Genomic DNA, 27942 nt, shown 5'->3' on the forward strand with positions numbered 1-27942 from the left:
GCTCATATTTGTTAAAAATGTGACTTATACAAATGTTATACCAATTATTAATAACAAGTGCTAGTTTAGGTTATTTTTAATTTTTCAATTATGTATAGAAATGTTTAACCAAACGTAGAAATAATTTGTGGCCCTAAAAAGGGCCGTTTTTTCTCGAGTCGAGACGTTCGACTGTTGTCACCTCTTAACCTCCAAAACCATACAGAGTGCGACCCTGTCGTTTAAGAGCATAAACCACATCCATAGCCGTGACGGTTTTTCTCTTAGCGTGTTCGGTGTAAGTTACAGCATCTCTGATAACATTTTCAAGGAAGACCTTCAGGACACCACGAGTTTCTTCATAAATCAAGCCAGATATACGCTTGACACCACCACGACGAGCCAGACGACGAATAGCAGGCTTGGTTATACCCTGGATGTTATCACGAAGAACCTTTCTGTGGCGCTTGGCTCCTCCTTTTCCCAACCCCTTTCCTCCCTTTCCACGACCAGTCATTTTACAGAATTCTTTTCAGACTTTAAGATATATCTAACGAACACGCACCAACTGCAGTTGATCGTTGACTGAAGTTCTGCTGTTTGCGAGGTTATTATAAGCCTAGCGCTACTGTCCCCACCATAGCAACATGGACCAATCACGTGAAGCGTTCTAGAAACGGGATAGTATATAAGAGCAACTTCTAAGGACTAACCATGACATTTGTGTGAACGCTTAGACTGACGACTACCGTTTATATAAGGTTTTTTTTTAAACTTTTGACGATTTCTTGCCATTAGAATGGCTCGTACTAAACAGACCGCAAGAAAATCTACTGGAGGAAAGGCTCCTAGAAAACAATTGGCGACTAAAGCTGCCCGTAAGAGTGCACCAGCTACAGGTGGTGTGAAGAAACCTCATCGTTACAGGCCAGGAACTGTTGCTCTTCGTGAAATTCGTCGTTACCAGAAGAGCACGGAGCTACTTATTCGCAAACTTCCTTTTCAACGACTTGTGAGAGAAATCGCCCAAGATTTCAAAACTGATCTGCGTTTCCAAAGCTCAGCTGTTATGGCACTACAGGAAGCCAGCGAAGCCTATTTGGTTGGCCTCTTTGAGGATACCAATTTATGCGCAATTCATGCTAAACGTGTGACCATCATGCCTAAAGACATCCAGCTGGCTCGTCGTATTCGTGGAGAACGTGCTTAATTTTTTCAACGTTGATACTTTAAACACTCGGCCCTTTTCAGGGCCACAATTGACTCATACGTGGAAATACTCTGTTTATATTACATATACTGCATCTTAGGTAGGATGTAATAGGGATATAGGGTTAGTGATGTTCTACATTGAAAAATTCAAATTGAATGGATATACAATATATTTATTATTAACATATTATCAAAATTGAAATCAGGTACTCTTTCTTACGTTGCTAACAGGGTTAACAATAAAAAAAATGAAATTCTTAACTATATTACAGTAAGTCTAGAAAAATCAAGAATTAGTTCAGATATTTAGAACATTCATCAATTCTATTTCGAAAATCTATACTAATAATTGCCAACGAATAGCTTATCCGCAAAATTTCAACATCAAACGAATGGTATATGGAACTAAGCGAAAAGTGATTTTAAATTTTAGTCGCAACAGAATAGCAGTTGGAATACTGTATTGACTAACAAAGAACTAACGAATATATAATTCCTTCGCAGCGAGACAAAATGGTGGCCCTGAGAAGGGCCGATTGAAGTATTTATCATGAGAAAAACTGATCGTAATTCCTCAAACTTATTTCTTTTTAGCCGCCGTGACTTTTTTGGGCACTGGTTTTTTCGCCTTAGCCGGAATTTTCGTCTTCCTCAGATTCTGTTTCTTAACAGGAGTGACCTTAGCGATGCTCTTACTACGAGAAATCGGTGACGACGCTGCCTTAGCTTTTGGCTGTTTGGCAGCAGGCCCCTTAACCACTTTCCTCTTCTCATTAACAGTCACGGGCTTTTTGACTGGTGCTTTCTTCACAGGAGAAGCCTTCTTGGCGATTGTTTTCTTAGCCACTGGTTTCTTAGTTGCACTGCTCTTGACACTGGCCTTGAGTGCCTTAGACTTAGGCACCTCCAACTTCCCTGAGGAAAGCTTGAATGACCCAGCAGCGCCTTTGCCTTTAGTCTGAACCAATGCTCCGGACGCCACAGCAGTCTTGATATACTTCTTGATGAACGGTGCTTGCTTCTCAACGTCGACCTTGTACGTGGTCACCACGTACTTCTTAATAGCCTGCAGAGAAGAACCGCTACGATCTTTAAGATTCTCTATAGCAGAAATCACCATGTCTGCAGTCTTAGGATGCGTCGGTTTGGAACGTGGCTTCTTTGCTTTAGCCGCTGCACTTTTCTTTCCGGACGAAGCTTGTACTGCCGGGATGTTCGAGGCCGTTATCACGGCCGGCGATGTCACCTTGTCTGCCATTTTTGTTTTCTTCACTCCAATTCTCCCTCGGTAAATCACAATTCTTTGGTAAGCCAATACCAAATTTAATTAGTACTCCCGAATAATCCTTTATCGTACACCAATTTCTTTATTTACGAGATTTAGCTTGTTACAATCGTTACTACGAAGGAATGCACACTGCTGCTATCTCGCGGAATAAGAAGGTGGTTAACGCTCGGATCGCTTTACTAGTACGGCTGAGCACGGACCTTGAAGAGAGACCAGGCTGTGCTTGCACGTGGTGCGCATCAAGATAGAATGTGAACCTGGTACCCGTTTCAAGTTTGTCGGTGAACGTTTCGTTTATCCTGAAGGAATGTACGAGGTTGCGGTATGGCTTTTGCTCTTCTCCACAATGTATTCTGAGGGACTGAAAGTAATTTTGTAAAACTCGGCAGTGTTTTAAGGTGAGGAATTGATGGTCCGTGAAGCGTTGCGCACTTGTCGCGAGTGCATCCTTGATAAAGAAAACGTTTTAATTGACCTTGAAAGACATTTACGAAATACGCAAGGTTTTATCCGATTGGTTTATACCTGGAACTTAACGTATCGTTAAATTTTCACTCGATTCTTCACGTCTGTCGTGATTTTCATTCACGTTTAAGGTCGGCTGCAGTTCGCTCCGAGTGCTTGATGCTCTTTTCGCACTACGTAGTTTCCATTGCAATTCATCTTCTACTGGATTCCTATTCTTTATGGTGATTTTTCTTGACTCACTGTCAATACTTCATTGGAAGTGTGTTAACGACTATGGCATTTCTTGAACTATATAGTAAGACGCCATTTGGCTATATTCAAAAAGACTAGCAATTTGTCGTTTTTTTTTTCAGATTATTCTCTTCTCATTTTGAGAATGTTCGAATCTGTCAATTTTTTATTTTTACATTATTCTATTCATTGATATAAAAATGACATTGATATATCTCATTGACTTGAGTGCATCAGACTGTTTGGATAAAATTTGTAAGTAAAGGAAAATTTGATCACCAAAATCTAGCAGGATCCAAAGGGATATAATAATTTTGAACTGGACGAAGCGTACCGTTAAAAATACATTTTTATTTCGTATTAGGAGACATTTTTAATGTTTAATATGTATATATATTTGTATAATATAATAACGCTATGCATATAATCCTATAGGATGACGTTACTTGTATGCCATCATGCTCGAAACGAGGGGTGTAATAATTAAATAGAAAATATTGCTTGTTATTTATCGATAATTCATCTTCATTATTTACAAATTTGAATTGGTTTCGCTTCGCATCCTTTTTTTTTCTTTTCTTCAAGTATTATTATTACCGGAGCACGATTCTCTCGCTCCCGGGTGTATTAATAATTAATTCGTTAATTGGCTATTAATTGTTACTATGTAGAAAGTAGAACAGATTTTCAAAGAAAACCGATATCTCAGCAGCGAACGTTCGTCGCCTGCCGCGCAAGACTTGCAATACAACCTAGTATTATACGATTAGAATACAGGACATTGCGCCACAACCCAAGAAGAAAAAATTGATAACTGCAAGACGCATAGACAGAAACGATCGACGAAACAAAATTACGGGAAGAAGAAATGCAAATGCGATGGAAATAGGAAAAAAGTATATATATATATATATATGCCAACAGAGATGGGAGAAATTTTGTACAGAGAAACATTCTCGCGAGTATAAAATATCTTCAACAATTTTCCTTTTCCTCTCAATCGTTTCGTCCATCGCACACCCACTCCTATGTTTCATATTTTTATTTGTTAGTTCTGTTTTTTTTTTCTTATCCACTGCTATTTTTTTCTCATCCCGGTATATCCGGCAAGAACTTGTCGTGCGACAAATTCCCGGAATACGACGGTACTTTTTTTTCATTTTTTTTTTCATATATTTTCTCTCTCTCTTGACTATTCTAAGCAATGCTACCCCTTCGTCCCACGCTACCCCTCTTCATCCCCGGCATTCCTTTTTTTTCTATTTTTTTTTGCATCCTTTGTCTACTTCTTTCTCACTAACGAAATGAATACTCATAAAATTAAAAACATGGACGGGACTGTCTCTACTCAGTCCCATTAATAAATACAAGAATTAATCTATTTCTTTTCATTTTATAATGACAGACCGCGATTAATCCTCGAGGGATTCGTCAGGGACAAACGAACAATTTATCAATTTGAATAATACATCTATCACCTTTGTCCGAATTAAAGATATTCAAGAATAGCATTATTAAATATTAGACGGCGATAATAATTCATTAACAACAATAACGGACCGCCGACGAATTGTTCGAGGACATACAAGAAGCTTTTAGTGTCCGTCTACTAGTAATACTAAAAAAAAAAGTCGCATAACCCTTAGGGTTGTCCTTTGTATCTTCGTTTAAAAAATGGCCACAACAGTCGAGTCCTATGTGCGAAAATATGAAATTGAAAAAGGAGATAAAAAGAGAAAAAGAAATTATTAGTAAAAGCTGATCATTGATAATTAGATCATTAGAGGCGTCGAGGTGAATTGAGAGATGAAGTATAAAGAAAATAAAAATGCAAGAAGCAGTGATAGTACGTAGTAGTAAAACAAAGAGAAGCACACCGTCGCTGCAGCAAAAATGTTTCTTTTACAATGATTTATGTCCAGAGACTCTTTTCTCTTTCATCTCCTGTATCTTTTTTACTTGATCTGTTTTTTTTACAAGATTTATGATCGATGATTCAGAGAATGGCGCATCGATGACAACATTCTTTAAATTACATGTGAACGGGCCTTTAAGCCATATATGTTATTCATCAACGATTAATTGATATTGACCTCCACGCTAATACAGTCAATTATTAACAGTACAAATTAGATGGTAGGCCATTTGTGAAGAGCACCAGAATAATAACGTTATGTGGATTGTCAGTAACTTATCTGTCTGTATTAACGTGGAAAATATCAGGACGCGTTCTGTAAATCTTGACTGGAAAATATTTAGAAAACATTAATTCTCTTTTTCTTGAAGATGAAAAATTTGGTTAACGAAATTATGCACAGCCGTCGAGTACATAAAATCGACAACACGGACGATGTGAAACAAGAGACATGAAAGAGGGAGATAAATTAATTGGCGGATTAAAGCAGCCAATGAAAGAAAGTGAATTGAAAAAAAAAAAAACGCTAGAGTGTACAATTTAATCACGTAGCGTTAATAAAATAATCGATAGAGCTTTACGTAATATATCCGTTCGCTCTTTATATATATATATAAATATGTGTATATTTATATATAAATATATATATATATATATATATATGTTCATATTATATACCATCTCATTCGTTAGTTTGATATTTCGTATAAATTTAAAAAATTCCATTCCGTCCACTATGATCAACAATGTACAATACATCTCGCTCGTAAAAATTTCTTGTGAACCTTCCTTTACGTTCGCTTTGCGTTTCCTCTCGTTCATATTATATACCATCTCATTCTGAAAAAAAAAAAAACGCTAGAGTGTACAATTTAATCACGTAGCGTTAATAAAATAATCGATAGAGCTTTACGTAATATATCCGTTCGCTCTTTATATATATATATAAATATGTGTATATTTATATATAAATATATATATATATATATATATATGTTCATATTATATACCATCTCATTCGTTAGTTTGATATTTCGTATAAATTTAAAAAATTCCATTCCGTCCACTATGATCAACAATGTACAATACATCTCGCTCGTAAAAATTTCTTGTGAACCTTCCTTTACGTTCGCTTTGCGTTTCCTCTCATCGATTTCCATAACAAAGTAAAATTGACGTTACAAATGACAATTAAACCCTAAGTAATAAATAACTGTCATACGGGAGCGTCCACTTGTCCTATTTCATTCTGTATCTCTGTTATATAATAGCTTTTCATCTCTTTCGTTAAAACGGAACACTTTTGCAGTCTTGGCACTATCGCCATTTTTATGTATTATGCATTAGTTACTTTAGTTAGCTGCTTTATCGACCGATAGAGAATCGCATTGTCGATTCAAAGGTTACAAAATTCACGTATTATCGGCGTATAAAAAAATGAATCTTTCAAAATCTATATCAAATCGTGATAAGACTTTGTTACTTCTTCGGCGAATTGAGGAGTCTTTCGCGTTCTTTCTCCTCCTCAGTGAAGAATATCCTGGTGATAACAATATCACCGGTGCTTAAAGTCTGACAAGCCACTTCCTTCATTGTCTTCATTTCTTTTTGCGTGGGCGAAGACTTGCTTGACTGACAATTGCAGGAACACTTTACTGACATGGAGTTCTCGGTTCCCGGTAATGGCGTGTCAGTCGTAGGTCCAGTGACAGCTGTCAATATGGCTTCCAGTCTTTCAATCTTCTCCATTCGGTCCATTTGACCGTCCGAGAGGATTTCGTCAACCATTTGCATGGATTCCGTCAGACTTGGTGGTTCTGAGTTCCTAGGAGATATCACGCCACCTGGTAAAAATAATAAAATTTATATTAAAATGATAGTTTCCATTTTCATACGGCTCAAAGGCTTTTAAAGCTTTCAAGCTTCCTTTACCGGAATGAGAATTGTCCGAGGTGCAGCTGTCCAGGCTTGGATACTCCGCGTCCCCGTTCCTCTCATCGTCATCATCGTCGCTGCTGTCGCCCTTGTCCTGTCCCATGCTTTCTAGTTTCTCCAGTTTCCTAGCGACCTTGTAGCTTCCTTTGAGCTTCTCCTTCTCGTCTTCCGTCAAGGCCAGATAACGTAGCAACCTGATTTCTCGATTGCTCAGGACAATGTTCTTTCCGGTTGTCTCTTCCATCCTCTTGCGCAGATCCGCCACTTCCGTTTCCACCTTGCGCTGCTTCTTACGTGCCTTCACTTCTCCAGGCTTTATATGCATCTGGACCTGCTCGTCGCAGAGTTCATTGACAAGTGTTTGAAACTCTGGTTTTATCAGTCTAGGACAGAGAATTGGAAACACCAATAATAAGTTTAACTCTTAATTGAACGTTAGTTAAATTAAAAGATAGATAATCACAAAAATGAGTACTCGAATAATATTCCTTACCTAGACATGGCCGTGTAGATCTGGGGCACCAGACTAAGGACGTCACAACTCGCGTAGATCAACATGTCCCTGGTCATAGGTCTTCTCGACCAATAACGTTGGTCTCTGCGATAGATATTCTTAAGCTGCTCCTTAAGCGGATTGCATGGGGCACCATATAATTGACAGAGGGCGTTGAGATTTACGTTTTTCACCTTGTAGACGGGTTTTCCGGTCTCTTGAAATTGGAGGACTGCATGCGCTGCCTGGAAGATTATAAAGTGTAAATATGTGTGATTCATAAATGAAAGAAATATATTAATCAAAATTCTTTTAAATTATAAATAGCATGCAATTACATACCTGAGTGTCAAAGACATTGGTGAGGGTGATGCCAAACTGATTGAAAAGATTAACGCTGTCGTTTCTGCAGTCATGAATCACCTGAAAAACCATATTGTTTTTTTTGAAATTACTATAACAATTGTATTATATTCCTTTATGAAATTGTTTTGCCCCATAATGGTACAGTTGTCGTTTATTATCAATTACTAAAAAACCTTATCTGTCAATTTGTCATTGATCTATAGAATTTCAAGGCATTTCATTATGTGTCGTATGACTAGCTTAGAGTACAAAGAGAATTCAGTATCTCACGAGTTTCTTATGTCGAATAAACGAAACAAGGGATACGGAACGAAACTTGTATTTTCCCATGAAGGAAATGATCCAACAAGTTAATTTCCTTTCACTGCGTTGAAGTCCCATAAGAATATAGCCAATTGAATTTTTTCCTGTCCTGCGGATATACTGCCAGTCGTAGAAAGTCTTGTGTAACAGTAGTAAGATTTTTTTAAAAAAGCAAGGTCGTGTTATTTTACATTTAAAAATTGGAATTTTTTAAATAACAAATAATTGAGCTTCAAATACTTTGTGGTAGAAATTGAAGACAAATGACTAAAAGATTATTGGAGTGCCTGTGACCTTTCGATCGTTACGGGTAGATGAATAATTCAACAGGGTTCCTGTCAAGTTTTCAGATTCAGAGTGAAAAATTCTGGATTCCATTAGAATTTGTTAGCGCCTCCATTTCTGGGTAGTATTCAATTTTCACATCTGTTCTTGACGCAATGATCTATACCGATAACATAGAGATCAATACACTTCTTTCCTTTAAATTCATTCTAAATGAACATAAGAATTTAAGGTAAGATAAAGAGAAGGATCAAGAAAATACAAATTGTATACTAAGGATTTCAGTATCGCTACAGTTTCTAGAAAAATTGCGTTGGACGCCTCCGCGACTAATTAAATACAGCAATTCCCCATGTGGTCGTCCTTGACTCAGCATACTTATCGAACTAGCAGCTACTAACAAAGGTGGCAACGAAGAGAAGGCAACATTTAAAATACAGTCGCCCAACACCTTTTCAGTGACATTCAGATCTGTTTTCCCCAGAACATAAAGGCCCTGGAACCACGTAATAATAATAATGTCACAAAGTGCTAGCAAGATATAAAACAATAGATCCACAGAAATAGAAAACAAATAACATTGTGTAATAAAAAAAAAAGAATCCTGTAGGGTCACGAGAGTTGGTTAAATATTACAGAAAATTGCACCCGTGGTAAACCATAAGACGGTTTTGGTCTCCCATGAAATGATAATGGGGTATCCTTATATACGTGTTGGCTGGCTCGTTTCTTTCCACTGGAACGTCTTTTCAAAAATTCAGTAGGATATCTAGGGCGTCCCGTGGGAATTTTGTGAAAGACAAAAAAAATTCTACTGTATCAATGTGCCCATATACGTGGTCTGCCACATACAAGATCCAAACATTTTAACATTTCCAAGAGTAATATTTAACCTGTTATATGTTGGACGTTGTATCGCACAGTAAATAAATATGTCTATCCCAAGAGAATGAAATAGAAACCAAGTGTCTCCATACGTTACTTAACTCATATGTATCATTGTACAAGAATCTAATATCCATAGTACACCTATGTATCCCTAAACAGATACGACCACTGCAGAAAGGTTTCCTCTACCATAAGAAAGCAGATAGGGTTGAAAAGAGCAACCCTTGCAAGGTCTCCTTGTTATTTCCAGCCAGTGACCACAGCTATCTGGGTCACACCTAGGTGCAAAGACTGTTACCAGAAGTTTACTCAATTTCTGATATAGAAAATAAAGAAACAAGTCTTTGGCAACGTTAGTCTTGTTCTATATTTACTGTGGTTGTCACGATAATTTAATTCTAAACATTCGCAAATTTCGACTGATTCCACTTTCTACGCGTTCGGATGTCTCGACACTGTTCCTCTGCAAATTTAATAGCGCTGCAAACTTTCACGGCTGTCGTTTTTTATGGAAGTCAACGAGGGCGCTTTTCTAAGCGATGTCGTTGTTGTGACCGATTCTCATTGCTATTCCTGACGCAGGTTCAGGTATTGAAATTGGATCTCATGATCGCAATGGAATCGAATTGGTATCGATAGAAGACTGACATATCGGGATTATCATGTTCACCAGTTAGATGGTTACGTGGTGCGTGTCGTCCATGATGGATCCAGAAGTCTATTTTTGGTAAAATCGAATGTTTCGCAAAAGCCTTCAGGTCGTGACTGTGTTAGTTGTCTAAAATTAGAATGATCGAGCGTAATGATTTCTCAGGGTGTTCATAATGCGAGACACCTGAGGAAATACCACGTTTTTTTTATCGATTATACGCAAGTGACGTATATACATATATTTATGTCCGTGTCAAGCGAGCAGGAAGCTAAATTTCTCTTTGAGATGGAATTAGCTAATTATTCTGTCATTCCTGATGTGGGTCTTCTGAGCTCTGTGAGTTTTCTGTGATATTTTCAAAAATCATTTCACCTTTGTATCCCTCGACATTTAATGCATTGGAACTTGGGAGAACCTATAAGAGGAAAAAGGTCGTCAGGCAGGAAAAGGGTAGAAATCGAAATTTTCACCTTGGAACATATTTCACGTAACTTTAGGAGACTGGGAAGACGTAACTTCCGGATGAGTTTTACAGCGCCGGCGCCTGGTACTGCCTTACGTTCTTAGTTATTCCCATGGGATGGGATAGACGTATAAAACATTTAGAAGGCACAGCTAGATCCTATATCTTGAACTTTCCCAGGATAGCTACAGCGTACTAATAGGAATAGATGATCTCTTCAAAGATATGCTCTGTTTCAGGAAGAACCTTGGTATACAAAAAAAAAAAAGGAACAAGAGAATCAACTTCGAGATGCAAGGCTTACCTTAATAACGTTTTCACTCTCTAGGAGTTTCTGGAGTCCTCCGGCTTGCACCAGGTTTGGACAGGTGAAGAGGTCAAACGCATAGACTTGGCCGCTCATAGTACCAATCTGTAGAAGAGTCAGTTTGCCTTTGACTCCCAGATTGATACCCTCACAATCAAAGGATACGACTACTTTCCCATCAGGTGGTGGCCTTCTAGGATTTATGATGTCCTCGACAATTTGAAGACTTTCTTTAGGATTCACTATTACTCTTGTCTGCTGGAGTACTTTCAGCTTCCAGGCATCACCCATCTGGGCAGTCTGGAGACTGCGATCCTTTTCAGTATTATCTGCCAGGGTCTTCATCACTAAGGTGTTGATCCTCTGCTTCAACGTCTGTTGCTGAAGACTTACCGGTGGAGAGTTATTGTTACTTTCATTTGAAGATGGCGACACGTTTTGCAGAGAGTTTGGCTGCGAAGCCGAGTTATTCGACGTGATGGAGTCTGGTTGGGACGTTGTCTGGGAAGCAATTTGTATAGGACTGGCAATTCTGATTGACGACTGAGCACTAGAAGTATTATTGTTCTGATTTGTAGCCTTAGGAGGATCAATCGCAAAGCTCTTAGGCTTATTTATCAGAGTAACCATGTTACTCTGAACATGAAAGGCATCGGAGAACATCTTAAGGAAGGTTGATAGATCCTGAGGTGTCTTGAACATCGACGTCCAGGTCTCCTGAGGAAATACACCAGTCAGCATATGAAACAATTGATCCACAAGTATTGGCCCCTTTTGCTCGATGGTCTGGGCAAAGAAATCCAGTAGTCTTGCGGTCACTTCCGGATCTATTGGTATTTCCGGTTCCAGTTCTCTAAACGGCTGCTCTGCCTTCATACCCTCATACTGTTTTAGAATGACATTGTCCTCGGTGACGACAAAAGCATCGGGATATTTTAGAAGGAAGTCACGAAATTCCTTGTAGTGCTGACCGGATATGTGCCGCACTTCTGGGGATGCTTGTGATCTGTGCCCCAGGAGACTTTTAATTGGTACTTCAGTACCTACTCCGTACTGCATTAGCTTATTAGAGAAATACTCGACGGCCTCTCTTGCATAATCTCGCTTGCCACTGAGTTTACTGCCATTGTCTTCTTCGACGACCGGCTGGAAGGCGTTGACGAAGACGTAGTCGCCATCGATTAGAAACAAAGCTGGATACTGGGCGAGAAATTTTTTTAGGCCACTTTGAGAACCACCAGCAATTTGACGCATTTCTTTTGTGAACCCTTTGGCGCCGAATTGACAACTTAGATCGTGTAGCGTACGGGGACCGCCCTTGTCCATCAAACGTTCGAAGAAGAAGAGTAGCGTCATGTTACGTACTAGCTCGTACTCTGAACTATCCATTTTAAGAATATCTTCTTTTTATTTCGTCTAATGCTTGCGTATTGCTTTTTTTCTTTTCTTCTTTTGGGTCCTCTCTTCCTCTTCTTCTTCTTCTCTTCCTCTTCCGCTTCGTCGGGCTACGATATCGCGTGTTGACCCAATTTATATTTAACGTGCTCTTTTCTGGTAATTACTTGGCTGCAATTAAATAAATAGAATTGGAAATTAAATGATGGATAATTTAAATTGAATAATTATTTTTGGGCAAATTGTACAGGGTGATTCAGTTGAAGTGACATTCGCCTATTAGTGGGTATAGTGTGTTAAACAAAAATGAATGCCAATCTAATAATTTCGTAGGTGAAAATGAATAAGTATGATGATATGAAAGTGAAATTCAAAGTTAGCCATTGCTATTCATGCTTTCCGGTCGTTGATGAATCTTAGCTACATAAACATCCGACTTTCAATATCGATAACTTTTAATTATCAACGGGATATCGCAAAGTATTACTTTAAGCTTATTAATTTATATTATTTATTGAATACCAAAAACGGTCATTATTTTATCAAACTGGAAGTCTTTTCGGACAAACTAACGATTACGGTAAGAACATTTTCTATTATAGATTAACTTTTGTTTTATACAATTGTCAATACACGTTGTATTTTAAAAACGAATTTTACTGATCACTCCCGTTGAATCACCTGATACAGATAAATTATACATAAATAAGTAAACTTTTAACATATACTCTAAAACATAAGTCCATATCAAATATCAAAAGTGACTGTTATGTAAAAAGAATTTAAATAAAAATAAGTATTAATCCAAAATATTAAAACAAAAATTATAGAAATAGTGAGGAATTATAATTGTGGTGAGACAGAACCATTGAAAATTTACGTGGCACTCCGTGACGTACGTTTCGGTAAACTAAACACTTGAATCAGTATTGCGAGGACAAATAATTCCTAAAATTGAATAAAATCCCAAAATATATATTAGTGGATTCGAGGTTAGAAAATTTTCAAAAATTCTTATCGAATCACTGCGCCAATACGATCTCATATTGTCAATGGTAAATTTAAGTGACCAAATGACCCATTCACCGCACTACACTCCATTTATATTGTCAAACATATATTAAAATGCATAGGTGGGCATGCTACCTTGGCAGCAGTGTCTGGCAGGAAGAATTCCTAGCCCCGATTAAATTCAGGGCGAGAATACGTGCCGTCCGAGTGGAGGAATATCCACGAAAAGCTTTTCACAGTAACGTCGCGTGCGAGGAGTCTTGACCGCGAAAAGTTTTCCGGCTTTTCCCGCAGCCGCACGGTCCACGCACTGCCCGAGCTAGCACTACGACATTTTCACGCGAATTCTCAGCAGCGCCATATTGGCCCGAAGAGCCACAGGAATTTGTTGCGCTACATCGGGTCAGGTGCAGAATGGAGCGAAGTGAAGTTAGCGCCGTCTGTGGCGAATGACAATAGTAATTTGTTTTCTCCCCTAGATTGTAGATAGCGCCAGTGGGCGGCATTCCAAATCTGGACGAATTCAAACGTGTGATGATATTTTTCTTGATTGCGTTTCGATTTTAATTGATCGCGTATGATCCTTATTTGAGATTTTTTCTTTGGATGTTATTCAACATATAGATAAATAGTATTTGACTCTTTTTTTTTTCGTTGGAATTTATTAGTATACTTACCGTCTATACAAAATTTTAACTATACCTTCAATCGATGAAAAATTATTTCGGTATTGTAACTTCATATGCTCATCATATCTGCTGTTGGTTTGCTATCTTATTCAGTGATTATGCTATTTTTAATTTGATGTTTAAACAGTTGCTAACGGGAAACACAAAGTATAACTTCAAAACATCAAATATTCGCTCAACACGTTGGCGGGACTATAACTATATATTAGAGTAGCACTAAATAATTTAACAAATGTCGAACTACAGAAAATCACAAAGTTTCTCTAACAATACCTATTAAATATTGACCTACTTGCACAGCAATAAATTGCGAAGCTACTGTAATTTAGAAGAATATTTGTCTTTGGTGGTAACTAGCGCCTCCCGTGTTGTACTACGATAGTCAATATGAGATTAAATGTGTTCTATTAAATATTTGTAGAATTTTCAATTATTACAACAGTTCTTTTAAATATATTTTTTATATCCAAATACAAAGATTTTTACAAGAAACGTTTGATTTATAACAATATTTTTCTTCTTCTTTATAATCTATACTACGTAACTTGATATACGTAGGAAAGAAAGGGGGACGTACTGGATTGTACTCTCTAGTTCCTGCAAAGTGGCTTTTAGTTCGCCGCATTACGCCATTATTTTTAACCTGCGTTTTTAGTCGTGCAATTCCACGAGTTTGTGACAATGAGATTGCATTTAACATGCATCCTGCTGATAGCAGTGATTTCAGTGCGCGGAGATGTTTCGGTAATTGGTAAGTAATTTTATAATATTTTTATTTATGAAATCTTTTAGTTATTCGACTTCAATTTTCATTACATATGGATTTCTTTGTTTTATTCTGTCGGAAATATCATGTGCAGTATTTCCTATATTTATTAACAACCTGTACAACGATATTGCATTGTCAGCACGATTATTTTCTGTCGCGCAGTTCTGCCAAGTTCATGCGGAGCTTAACCTATTACTGTCGATTATTTCAGTTCGTATCAAAAAACCTGTGTTGCATATGTATGTATATATTATAACTCATACATACTAAGAATAGTTAGAAGTCAGTGACCAAATTATCATTAATCACGTTTCTCAATGTCACATCGATACTGCCTACTAAGGCTTTTATACCTTTCTCATTACATTCTTTACTTCATTTACCTACTACATCGCAAATGTATACTAGAAAATTTCGTTTTCTATTTGATTTTTTCTTTCATGTAGCATATCCGTCAGCATAACGATTTTATATTGGCAAGCAACCGCAATTCATATAGTAATGCTGACTGTACGTACAGTGCAACATTGTAGTCAAAAAAACTTAAATGTATCTTTTTCTTTTATGTTTATCCTTAAACTGAAAAATCGTTGGGTGTGTTTTTTTTGTTTCAAATTCATTGTTTTTTTAATTTTTTTAAAATCGTTACATTGTATCGTAGTAATTTTATATTTTGCTACATGTTACCGCGAAAGTATCAGCCTCGTTCAAGATTACTGCTGTTGAACGAACGATAAAAGATATACAGAATTTTCGAAGTAATATATACTGTTTACAGTATTTGTGTGAATCTCTTAAAACATTAGATTTAGCAATTCACTTTTTTTTTTGTAATTCGAAAACTGGTTAGAGTAAAAATTCAAGTGGATATTACAATCACTGTAGTTTTTTTGACCTAAAGTATGCTGGGATAATGCTGTATCAGTTGATAATGTTTCATGTAATATGATATATTGGCTTGTAGATAAAAATTGCAGATTATATTACAGCCCTGATTTATCATGGAAATATTTTTGTTTTGGATATACATTCGTCGTATAAACGTCATTTTTTGAAATACAAATAGAATTATTTAGTCTTTGCCATATTGTGTGTGTATCCTGAAGTTCCAAATTACTTCAACAAATTACGATCGAAACGGTAACTCGCCGGATTCTTCAAATTGAGTGACGTCAGATATTTTGGCCAGACTTTCAATATTATTCATAAGTATTTTAATACCGGGTACTTTGTATGGCTGCCTGGTTTATATGGTTATATTTAGCATATAGCTAACTTGATAAAATGGTCAAGTCAACAGCATTGACGTTTTACTGTAGAATATATTTACTAGAAAATATTTTTTTACACCAAAGTAATTTTGGCATAACTGTCTAATTAAAAATAATATACCAGATGTCACTTACTCTGAATTGATTGGTTTACTTTGCCATAGTATCATCCCTGCCTTATAGTGTTTAGAGACAAAATTAAAATATCTAGTAGAACCTTTTCTTCGTACTCAGAAAGTGTTCTAACGAGTACTCTGCAAAGCATCTCGTCTATTGCTGAATTATTTTTGTTGTTTAAAAACATTCGCATGATGTTAACATTTGTTCTATCTACCAGGATATAAGGCATGTACAACACAGGCTATTATTATTCCATATAAATGCAGATGTGTCATAAGCTGCTCTAGCTCCTTTGTGTTGATACCGATATCTTACATTCCAAACGTAGAATGGATGATGAAAGTTCTCTTCTGTATCATTGCAGAAGAAGGTTATGATGATTCAGTTTCATCTCATAGGAGAAACTAGTACTGATAACGTGCTGCAAGTTTGTACCAGGTGATCTCCATGAGACTAGTTGAAAGCCTACCTACGAATACGAGTAATAGTTTTCCTTGTATTTAGTAGGGTTCAATGAGAAGTCCTGCCAGATGATAATGAAACTTTCAATCAGTTTACAAATATTTCTTCTCTGGTCCCCTAGCATTATCATAATGGATTAGTATAGTATTGATTCAACCATTTTTGTGTATTGATATATTGAAATTATCTTCAACTGGTTTAGCAAATGGTTTTGATTTTTGATAAGAGTGCTCTGATAGTTTCAGAATTTGCTGGGAATGTTTAGAATCAAGCTTAATCCACTTTGTAATTTTATTACCAAGAAGTTTCACAGCAGAGCTGTATTGATCAATTATTAGCAAATCGTATTTGGTGAATATACCTTTTAAATATGGACTTGTTTACTTTCTCTGATAGAGAGAAAGTCTTAACAAGCAGGGTTGAATGTACGATGGCTTTTGCAACTGCCAAAATTCTTTTGCATCGAATCCATGCTGTAGGAATGTATGAGTGCAACTTTAATCACATCAGATTTGTTGACATTAGACAAATTTTTCAATCGGCAAAGTACTGAAACATACCTTCTACTCATTGTAAAAATATTTTGTGAATTCAAAACGCTATAAGACCTGTAAAAAATTATAAGTTATTTTTCTAGTAAAATTTTTACTATCACTAGTTTTACTAGAAAAAATAGATTATCTGTTTAGAGAGTTTAAATAAATCTAACGTAAATATCAGTAGAGATAGCTTCTCAATTATAAATCACCAATAGGATCTTCCTTAAGTCCAGCTTGGCCATTCGTCATGCAAAATTGTAAGGACATCAACTCCTACAAGATTTAAGGAAATCATCGCTCTGCTTGAACATAATCGTAGGCACTACCGGAAAGATTGTCACCACACAAAAAATCTTAAATCTCTGTTAAACCATTTCGACCTCTTGCAACGTCGGCATTGTTTGTTTTGCATTCCAATCGTTTCATGGTCATAAAAAGTGATTGTCCTGTGTTCCTCCACTGGTCGATCACGATGATTGAGATCCATATCTTCTGGTACACTACTATTCATGAAATACTGTAAGTGAACGGCAAACCAATTCCATATGAACATTTGAAAGTCAATTTGCGAATATAGACAATAGTTTTTAATTTTCGTCCTTCGGAATAGAATTATGTGGAATTTTTCAGTGGCGCCATCTGACGGCATTATTTTGTGTTAACTTACAAATATATACTTTGTCGGTTCTCCAAATTGATCATAACGAAATAGCATATTGTTTATAGTAAACTCGCTATGTGCATTTTCACAAAAACGTTAATTTTATTTATGGAACAATTTTAACTGACAGTTAAAAACTATTAACTGCCATAACGTTATTTAGATCAGAATTTAAAAAGCCATTAAGGTGAGTGTTCTTTTGAAATACTGAGAGATAATAATAATCTAATCTATTATTTACCTTTACTATTTTACTATTAAGTGTTCCAGTTTGTTTTTCTATTTTTACACGCTCAATCTCATATATAAATTACAGTGTATACGTAGTTCTTCTCTTGATGTCAATCTGAATACATTTTGAAGGTTATTTGTCAATAATCGCGCAAGATGCGCACGACCGTGAAGAGAATGATAAAAATTGCAATATCTTTCCAGTCATTTCATATTGGCTAACAAAAATTCACCAGGTATCAGGTATGATGACACAAAGTTGCATTACACTTGTTATAAAATTTGTCATAAATTAAAAAAATTAGCCGTTTAAAGTATTACAAGAATATTGTTAAATTTTCGTAAGTGCCTCGCCAATTCGTTGTAATCTTCACACATCGAGTAGTCCATTTTTTTCAAATTCAGAAATTCTTCTAACGAGTATCTCACGGTAAAGTTCATTTTGTAATGTTACGTTATTTTGTTCTTTCATTAGTTCCTTCATGTTTAGATTGGCTTTATTCTCGAAAATTATTAAAGGTAGTACTATAAAGGTTGCAAATAGGCCAAAAATTTCCAGTCGTTTCATAGCCTTTTGTAGCTCTGGCAGCGTCGGCGTCCGTGTTTTGCATCCCAATCGTTTCATGGTAATCAAGAGTGATCGTCTGTATTCCTTCAGTAATCGATCACCATGATTGATATACACATCATCAGGTACACTGGTGTTTATGAAATACTGCAAGTCTGCAGCAGGCGAGCTCCAGACGGACATTTGAAAGTCAATCTGCGGATATAGGCAATGGTTTAGAACAATGTCAGCGGCGCCATCTGACGGTGACAATTTGAACTAGCTTACAAGTTTATGCTCAGTCGGTTCTCCAAATTTGTCATAACGAAATAGCATATTGTTGATCCAATAATCGCCGTGTAATATCACATTGAAGTCACTTTCCATTGGCTCTAAGGCTTCCCCCAGTTTTCGATAGAAATGTGGTGCGAATTTTATTACCTTCTCGCTATATTTTGGATCCAACTCAGGCCAATCAGCGATGTTCTTACCGACTTGATTAATGGCAATAGAGAACATTTCACCCATCTCTGGTCGTTTTTGAAGATACATATTTTTTGTGTACAATGTCCTGTGTTTTGGATCCTAGTAAAGGGAATACGAAAATTTGTATTATAGAAAATATATAGATATATTAGAAATCAATATTTTCAGCTATTTCTCAAACAACCACGTAATTTTTTCTTTGGTGTCATAAACTTGTTATTCAAATGCCGTCCAAGGTGTCTAAGTTCAAACCTGCCTGCTCACAGACTGCAAGTGAAGTCGCATGGAACTTGCCCAAATTTTGAATTGCCAATAAGCTGTGTGCCAAGTCGAGTCTCTTGTGAGAAGTCGCCATGCGAAATCCTAATTGCGTCAAATCTTCCATAATCAGGACGGGTATCTTCAGACTCGCATAAATATGTCTGGGTGATAATCGTTCATCAGGTTCCAGAAGTTCGTTCATCTTCTTCAGGGTGTTCGTCATCATGGTAATTTCATTTATAAATACTCCCGATTCCTCGACCTGAGACATGAAAATTCAAATTAAGAAAAGAAAGGTCGTTTATTTTTTTTTTTTATTACTTATATATAAGCAGACACGTATGTATACGTATCTTCAATTCTTCTTACCATCTTGATAAGCTCTGGTATCTGTGTTACCATCGTTTTCATGATTAACGAAATTTTTTCCGATTTATCCCCGCGATTTATATCTACTTGAATTCTATGGACCTCACTTCCATAATTGTCACCTGCGCTGGTAGCAATTTTTATATCGAATTTCGTAACGCTGATCGTACTATCCTTTTCGGATTTTTTCAAAATATCCTCAAGGAATTCCTTGTTCATCCACGATAGCACGGTCATTATTTTTTTCTTTTAACAAACAGCCCAAGTAGTCACTGATTCTTTTTTTTTGTGGTTATTCACTTATTTTACGTAGGTTGTATATATTATTGACCAATCTCTTTATTTACTCAACTGATTTTCATGAAAACGTTATTTTTTTCGACAGACTGCCAAGAAACAAGTTTTGGAATCTACTGTCCAAACCGTACTAGGCCCGAATTTACATTTGGGCGTACTGAATAGTATAAGATAACATCTTGATAAGCAAGAGTCGCGTAGACAGGATACCTAGGATTATCAGTATCAGTAGCGATTAGAAATTGTTAACGATTATCGGTAGTGCGATTTCGTACGTTCCTCATGAGCGTGCGATATGGGATATATGGAAGTGCTCGGGGCTGGCGTTTTTAGGAACTTAGGCGACACAGGATTAAATGATAAAATAACAATTACTTATTAAATTATTGACGAAAGGTACCACAGGTTTTGAAATGCGTCAATTGTAATGGACAAAAGTCAGTGTCGGTATTGTAGGAAATGATTTTAAAGGAAGCGTCCTATATTTGTTTACTATTCCTATCTCTCTCTCTTGGAGGAACAAATTATGCGCCTGTGGTTAGTAAGGTAGCAGCCCTAGCGGCGCTTTGCCGAACTATTGGCTATGGCACTACGTGCGACTTGACTAATAACGGCGAGGATAATAGCTGGAAATCAATATGACGTAAACTAAAGTTTTTGAGGCAGATCGGTGGTGTACCTCAGTACGTTGACCCGGGCCCCACTTTGGTATAATCCTATCCTACAAATACTGATAATCTAATCTAAAATTTTGTTTTCACTGTTCAGTTGGCAAGTGGTCAGTACCACTTTAGCAGATAAATAATTTCAAACACGAATAGAGCTTAAAATCAAGGTCAAGCCAGCATCGTCATAAAGGAAAAAACCGAAAGAAGACATTACGATTAAGGGCTGATTTTAGGTTTATTTAATGCTGATTTGATAATGTAAAAAAAATTTTTTTTAAATTAAAAGGGCACTTATAAATATGTATTAACCGAAAGCTATGTACTAACTGAAATTTCGATCGATTGCCACTCCAGTGATATTCTTTACTTCATTTGCCCAGATCACCCGGATAAATGCCCCATATTTCTGTCAGACTTATCCTATCGCAAGTTATTGGATCTGGCCAGCAGCAATATTTTTCCCGTACTTACATTATTGAGTTTTTCTAATTAGTAAAAAATTACATAGCGGTAATCTTATAAAAGATGCACCATCATCGCGATAATAATGATTGCGATATCTTATCAGTAATTTCATATCTACTGACAAATAAAATAAAGATCGGATATAGGTACTTATTTGATACGTGATTCAGTGTAATCCTTGTGAAAATTCGTACACGACTTTTATATAAATTTTCACACTCAAAAATATATCCCTTTTACGTAATTACGCGTATAAAAGATTTGCCTCTGATATTTACACAAATTCAAGCATCTGATTACGGAATTACGCAGTTAATATTAACAGCAGCCGTCTTACGCGAGGAGTTATAGAAGTTTAAGGAAAAATCTTAAACGTGATAAGCACACTGTACATCGGATTCTGGAATTCACACGAGTCTAATGGTGAAAAGTACAAAAGTTTTAACTCGTGTTAAAGTTTTACTAGTAAGTCAAACGTGACTTACGTTCTCACTGAATTACCGGTACCCATTAGCACGCGCTTATAGGAAACCCTAGTATCCTCCTGGCGAGAAGGATATTAAATATTATTTATAATTCATCTATGAGAAAATTTTTCAAATTACCTTAAATAATTTTCCCGCAGTGTAACATAATATTTACATTACTTTTTACCACGCAGCATTGTCTTATCGTTTTTTTTTCTTTTTTCTTTTTCATTGGCAACTAACAGCAAGTGTGGGTGCAATTCGAACTGCCTTGAAACTCCATTCCCTTTTTTTTTTGACACCAGTTACATATGCGACGGTCTTTATAATCGCGCATCAAATCGATTACCATAATTAGCATTTACTTGGATGACTATTAATCTGGAAGACGTAATGCTTGGAACACGTGACTTGAATAATTATATATACACATATATATACCGTACTGACGCAACAGTTGTGCCGCAGAATGTCCAAAAGATTTTTCCGAGCTGCTCATTGAGCATAATTTCTAATTAATATTATTGACAAATATCCGTCCAAGTTTTCGGGACCGAATCTGCTGATTTACAAATCCAACAGACCCTTTTTCTCGTATTCCGGAACTCTCCTGAGCAGCACCTTGCGCAGTCTGTCGTTGTCGAACGAAGAGCTATTTTTATTTTCCATTATCTCCTTTAAGCTCTTGACGTCGTCCTTGTCCACCAAAATGATTGGCAATATCGTGAAGGTCGCTAACATTCCGCAAACTTCAAGACGGTCCATGGCCGCTGCCAGCTCTGGTTCGGTTGGCGGTGATCTCTTGCACCCGAAACGAGTCATCGTGGAGGAGAGTGTCTTTCTGTATTCCTGCAGTAGAAGATCTCGATGTTTAAGATCGACATCGAGGGATAAACTTGTGTTGATGAAGTATTGCAGGTCCAGGGCTGGTGAGCCCCACGATGGGATTTGAAAGTCAACCTTTAAAATTTGAACAAAAAGACTTTTTTTTTTAAATCTGAATTTCAAACAAATAAGTTTGCTCGACGCCAGATACAAATTTCTCCCCCCCCCCTTTTTTTTTTGTAAACTTACAAATATTTGCTGAACCGGTTTTCCGCTGTCATCGTAGCGAAACAGCATGTTGTTTACCCAACAGTCACCGTGAGTCAGTACATTAAAATCGTCCTTCTGTACCGTAGCGATTTCACTAGCCTTCCGATAAATGTCTTCGGAAAATTTTAAAATCTTTTTGGCGTATCGCTCCAATTCCGGCCAATTGGCCATTTTTTCAGCGAGAAGCTTCACGTTCGAACTGAAAAAGTTATGTACCATGTGATGGTCTTTTCCGTACATGCCAATCTGGTACAGGCCTATTTGCTCCGGTTCCTAAAATAAGATCGTCGCGGAATATGACGATTATTATTATTATTGTTATAATCAAAAAATTACAACTCATTATCAATTGACTTCCAGTCAACTTATTATCTGCGTCCGTTATCTATCAACTTATGACTTACCGCCTCGCAAACGGCAACGGAACTCCCGTGAAATTTGGCCAGCTGACGAATCGCCAGTAGACTGTGAGCCAGGTCGAGTCCGCCTTGACGATCCGCCATGCGAAATCCTAAAGGAGCCAGATCCTCCATAACTAGTAAAATCGGTTGTTCGAGGTTAGCATAGACGAACCGTGCCGAGACTCGATCTTCATCGCCAAGCAGCTGATTCATCTTTGGCAGGGTGTCCTTCATCATAGAAGTCTCCAGATCGAATATTCTCTGGTCTTCGATCTGGGCCCCAAAATTGTGAAATTTTTTTTTCTTCAATTTTATCCTTGCGCAATCACTCGTATCCTTATCGAACTACGTATCTTACCATCTCCTTGTAAAACTCGTCGACCTCCGTTGGCGTCGTCTTCACAATCAGTGACGTCACGCTCGTTTCACCCTTCCGCACCAGTTCCACCCGTATACGATAGATGACACTCGAATAATTGTCACCCTCACTCGTGGCCCTCTTCACGTTCATGTTCTTTATCCATATCGTCTCGTCCTCCTCGGACTTCCTCAGAATGTCCTGCATGAACTCTTTGTCCAGCCATGCTGGTACCTTGTCGGTCATTTTTGATTGATAGCTCAAATTTTCTATTCAATTTTTACTATCAGCTTTGAATTCGAGACGGGGGCAGCTTCGATCACTCCTTGGACAATTTATACTTGTTCTTGATTTTGCTGGTAAAACTTCATTCAAGCAGTCGCTGTTGCTGATAATACCCAGCAACACTTCATACGGTCTGGAGTCGATACTGAACTTCGTTGCTGGTGTCGACGTATTTATAGTGAGGAGATAATGGTAGCTTGGTACACGGGTAACTCGTCACTGAAAATGACAAGTAATATGTTGGCGGAGATGGGATAGGGGCGAGGGGTTAGGTGAACGTTATATAACTCCTTCTGTGAAATATCATCACGTAAATCGTACTATCATTATATTTAAGTAAGCTATGAGAACATTGCGAAACTCGTTATTTGTTATTTGTAAACGTATTGTCTATCTGGATGATAAATTATTAATGTTTTAGTTTTGAGGGTCCTTCTAGAAGGCTTTCACTTTTCTATAGCATATAATCTTTCGAATCCTCACTCGGGAATGGATTGGGACGTTCAGTATCGAAGTAGAAGAATCCTGGGCGTTTGAGGTTTAATGGGTGTACCAACCGAGGCGTTGATCTGCGCTTTTAACCTATTGGCAGTCGGTAGGGTAGAATTGTGATTTATGCAGATTGGCTTTAGCGCAGCGACGGTCGTAATGTGTGTTCAATACTTCCGAATGAACTTATGGACGGTAGGCGGTGCCTGTTATCGCCCCTATGTGACTCGGTGTGTATTACTTTATTTCGTGACCTCGTTCGATGGATACTCGCTAGTTGGAAGACACGTTTATTTACAAAAATTTTAGTAAACGTGCAATTCTTACGATTTATGGCTTTTGGTTTTCATTTCGCTAGTCGATTAATTCACGAAACTATCCTTAACCTCCAAACCGTTCAATCTGTGAATATCACGCGTTAGATATTACACGTAACCTTATGGTATGACATTTACATAGTCCATGGGTAGGGTCATATCTTTTTGTAGGTAGTAATCTGAGTAATCCGGAGTAATCTGACCTTGAAAAATTCATATGGGACATACAAAGACACTGGGGCATCCAAATTGTTTTTAAAAAATTCAAAGCTGAATTCGCCACAATGTAAAGTCCACGTAAAATCCATTGGACGATTAGGAGTTATTCAAATGCTAAATTAACCCCTCATTCAACTTTTCAGGCTCCCATCATCTTTGGTTAAAAGTGACACCCGTGGTGCGGACTGACTTGAGAAAAAATTGCAGTCTGCTCTGTTTCATGTAAATTTGACTTGACGTTTCTTCGCGGTTTCTCTTTTTTTTTTTGTAGTGGGATGAATTTTCATGAAAGTCTTAAAATTTTTAACCGTCATCTAAATGCACCACGGTATCGTTAATATTTAAAATTTCATAGATCAAGCAGTCCCTGCGCGTCGTATTCCGGAAGTCTCCTAGTGATGACCTTACGGAAATACTCGTTCTCGATCGCTGGACTGCTTTTGTCTTCCATTAGTTCATTCATGGTCTTGATCTCATTCTTATCCGCCACAATTAAAGGAAATATAGTTAACCCCGAGAGCATTCCGCATACAGCGACACGCTTCATGGCCGCTTTTATCTTTTCTAAGCTCGGCACTGCCGTCTTGCATCCTAAGCGTGTCATCATGGTTGACAGTGTTTTAGCGTACTCCTCCAGAAGAAGGTCGCGATGATTGATGTCCACTTCTTCGGAGGGACTCGTGTTCATAAAATATTGTAAATCCAGCGCGGGAGTTCCCCACGATGATATTTGAAAATCGACCTACGGGCACAACGGTTGATTACTGTTATTATGCGGTGGAAAGTGCCGGTGGCGCCATCTAGCCGTGGGACTCCGAACCAACTTACAAATATGTGGCCGGTAACTTTCCCACTATCGTCGTAACTGAACAGCATGTTATTCACCCAGCAGTCGCCGTGGGTTATCACATTGAAGTCGTCCTCCACCGTCGCCGCAGCTTCGACGCCTTTCCTATACGCGTCTTCCGAGAAGCGTAAAAGCTTTTGAGAATACTTGGAATCGACATCAGGCCAATTGGCCATTTTCTCAGCAAAGTTCTTCACGCTGAGTCCGAAAAAGTCAGCCATCTCCTTCGGATGCTCAGCGTTGAACATGCCACGGGTGTACATGCTCTTGTGTTTTGGTTCCTGATAAAAAAATAATAATAACAAAAACATGATAACGCACAATGTTAACAGTGGTTATGGTTTAATGTTCTTTCGGGAAAGTAGATAACTCGTGTAAGTGCACGAAAAAGATGTGATGCAACGGTGTTTCGTAATCTTGATTTTCCCTTATCAGACTGCCTAATTGTACCCGATAAGCTTATTTATATTTACACTCGTATATTTTTTGCTTTCTATTGTTTTTCACATATTATACCTCGCATAACTTGGCCGTTATATATCAATCTGCGTGAATTGGCCTTGTCATTGTTTTATCAGTAGCAAAAATTTTTTTTTATTTAACTGATATTACTAGATACACTTCTGATCATTATGTAGTACATCATTCGGATTGACTGATGAGATATTTTTTTACGATTGTGTACAAAATGTAATTCTTATGGAGTTTTACACTTGGAATTTACATTTTTCAGCTTTGGTATATCCTTGCCGTTGACTTGTATTTTTATACGTACGTTTTTAGTCTCCGACACTTCTTGGTATCGGCTAAAAATTTTGTTTACACAGAAAAATAGTCCTTTGCAAGTTCGGACCCTTAGATTTTTAATCGTTCCTACGAAATTTTTACCTTTCATTTTTTCCATCAAAATTCTCGTGCAACTGAAAATTTCGTTATTCGTATCGTTACTGCATGGTCACCCAGCTTGTTACGTGGTTCCAGTTGCGTTTGCCAGCTATTCGTTTGACACGCCTTATATATCGGATAAGTCACTCGTATACGTCATATTAAGATTTCACCCTCGGTGTCGATTATTCATCTCGTCTTTCCGCTCTTGGTAATCGCGTGCGTTATTTTTACTCTTATCATCCTCGAACGTTGTATTCAGTTGTTATTGTTCTTAGAGTTTCTTAGATACGAAGATTGTACACTGTCGCGCGAGTGGGCATTGGGGAATGCATATACAGGGTGACCCGAAGAAATAAACTCGTTGGAAGGAGGGTACTTTTTTAAAAATTTCAGGCGACAAAATTTTATCGTCCCTTATTCATTCATTCCATAAGTTGGTTATACTTTTAAAAAAAAATTTTTTTTTTTTTGACACCCGTCATACTCACCACTTCGCACAGTGCCACGGAGCTCGCATGGTATTTCGCCAGTCCACGCATTGTCAGCAGACAGTGCTCCAAGTCAAGTCCTCTTTCACGATTTGCCATACGGAATCCCAACGGGGCCAGGTCCTCCATTACGAGAATCGGGGGCGTCTCGATACGAGTGAAGATGCAGTCGCTCGAAATCCGATCGTTCGGTCCCAGGAGTTTATTCATTTTCCTTAAGGTGTCGTTCATCATCGATATTTCCGTGTGGAACAGTCTGGCGTCCTCGACCTGTGAGAATTTTGAAAATTGCAAAAGAAAATGAACTTCCTCATCAGAAATGCAACGTTCAATTTTTCATCACCATTTGTGGACGTGCACCTTCCTCCGTCGGAGCGACTTTCACCAGCACCGACATCTTCTTCGTGATCTCCCTGGAATTCATCACCCTTGTAATCTCCAGAGTCAGGCGATACATGTCGCTCGTGTAATTGTCCCCTTTACTGGTAGCGGCCTTTACAGCTATTTTCGTAACACGTATGGTATCGTCGTTTTCAGATTTTCGCAAAATTCCTTCGGCGAACTCCCTATTCAGCCATAAGGGTACTTCGACTTCCATTTTGAATTTGTGGTCAAAAAATTTTTTTGCAAGGTTAGGCAATTTTTTTTTTTTTTCAAATGCCCAAACTGGTTTTCTACAATTTTTTTTCCTGATCGGATTTCGGATCGTTACTTCAAAAACAGTCTTATACTCCGCACCGTGGCAGAGATATGCACCAGTGTGAACAACGTTACCTAGACGTAATGGACCCGATCTCCGTGGTATCAGCCTGAACTCTAACTGAAACTCTCCTCTCGTAGGCTCCCTCACTTATAGCGCGGTACAATTTCCGAGTAATTGCAAAAAATCAGTGGGGGCCCTGCGCGTCGTCCCCACTTATTATCAAGGAAAAATGACGATGATATAGTGACTAGAATAATTGTCAGGAATATTTGTTGTTTGACTTATCATCGTGGGAGACGTTTTTTTTATTTTACATTTTTACATTTTCCATCGCCTGCGCTCGAGTCCATTTATGAAGG

The 27942-nt window shown here is 37.6% G+C and overlaps 5 protein-coding genes across 6 annotated transcripts; 1 reads left to right on the forward strand and 4 right to left on the reverse strand.

Moving 5' to 3' along the window:
• Positions 1 to 132: 132 nt before the first annotated feature.
• LOC107275041 (histone H4) lies at positions 133 to 575 on the reverse strand. The gene has a single exon (XM_015754784.2). The coding sequence runs from the start codon at positions 494 to 496 to the stop codon at positions 185 to 187; it is 312 nt and encodes a 103-aa protein (XP_015610270.1). The 5' UTR covers positions 497 to 575; the 3' UTR covers positions 133 to 184.
• Positions 576 to 684: 109 nt separating this feature from the next.
• LOC107275097 (histone H3) lies at positions 685 to 1236 on the forward strand. The gene has a single exon (XM_015754879.2). It carries the CDS (start codon positions 779 to 781, stop codon positions 1187 to 1189), a length of 411 nt encoding a protein of 136 aa, XP_015610365.1. The 5' UTR covers positions 685 to 778; the 3' UTR covers positions 1190 to 1236.
• A 107-nt stretch (positions 1237 to 1343) lies between these two features.
• LOC107275096 (histone H1) lies at positions 1344 to 2646 on the reverse strand. The gene has a single exon (XM_015754878.2). The coding sequence runs from the start codon at positions 2447 to 2449 to the stop codon at positions 1772 to 1774; it is 678 nt and encodes a 225-aa protein (XP_015610364.1). The 5' UTR covers positions 2450 to 2646; the 3' UTR covers positions 1344 to 1771.
• A 3600-nt stretch (positions 2647 to 6246) lies between these two features.
• Positions 6247 to 13589, reverse strand: LOC107275094. Of its 2 annotated transcripts, none has more exons than XM_015754877.2 (6): positions 13327 to 13589; positions 10783 to 12351; positions 7864 to 7944; positions 7522 to 7766; positions 7026 to 7411; positions 6247 to 6937 (listed from the first exon to the last, which is right to left on the reverse strand). In XM_015754877.2, the coding sequence occupies exons 2-6, from the start codon at positions 12172 to 12174 to the stop codon at positions 6573 to 6575; spliced, it is 2469 nt and encodes an 822-aa protein (XP_015610363.1). In that variant the 5' UTR covers positions 12175 to 12351; positions 13327 to 13589; the 3' UTR covers positions 6247 to 6572. The 2 variants fall into 2 exon arrangements, with proteins under 2 accessions (XP_015610363.1, XP_024935675.1); XM_025079907.1 differs by lacking the exon at positions 13327 to 13589 and adding an exon at positions 13047 to 13254.
• A 4191-nt stretch (positions 13590 to 17780) lies between these two features.
• Positions 17781 to 27743, reverse strand: LOC107274853. Its single transcript, XM_025079809.1, has 14 exons — positions 27224 to 27743; positions 26881 to 27150; positions 25486 to 25785; positions 25010 to 25399; positions 23689 to 23848; positions 23348 to 23616; positions 22993 to 23262; positions 22568 to 22861; positions 22065 to 22453; positions 21859 to 21874; positions 19597 to 19842; positions 19223 to 19489; positions 18769 to 19065; positions 17781 to 18696 (listed from the first exon to the last, which is right to left on the reverse strand). Exons 1-14 carry the CDS (start codon positions 27476 to 27478, stop codon positions 18304 to 18306), a joined length of 3816 nt encoding a protein of 1271 aa, XP_024935577.1. The 5' UTR covers positions 27479 to 27743; the 3' UTR covers positions 17781 to 18303.
• Positions 27744 to 27942: the final 199 nt, after the last annotated feature.

This window comes from Cephus cinctus, unplaced genomic scaffold (genome assembly GCF_000341935.2).
Source record: "Cephus cinctus unplaced genomic scaffold, Ccin1 Ccin1_scaffold0123, whole genome shotgun sequence".
NCBI lineage: Eukaryota > Metazoa > Arthropoda > Insecta > Hymenoptera > Cephidae > Cephus > Cephus cinctus.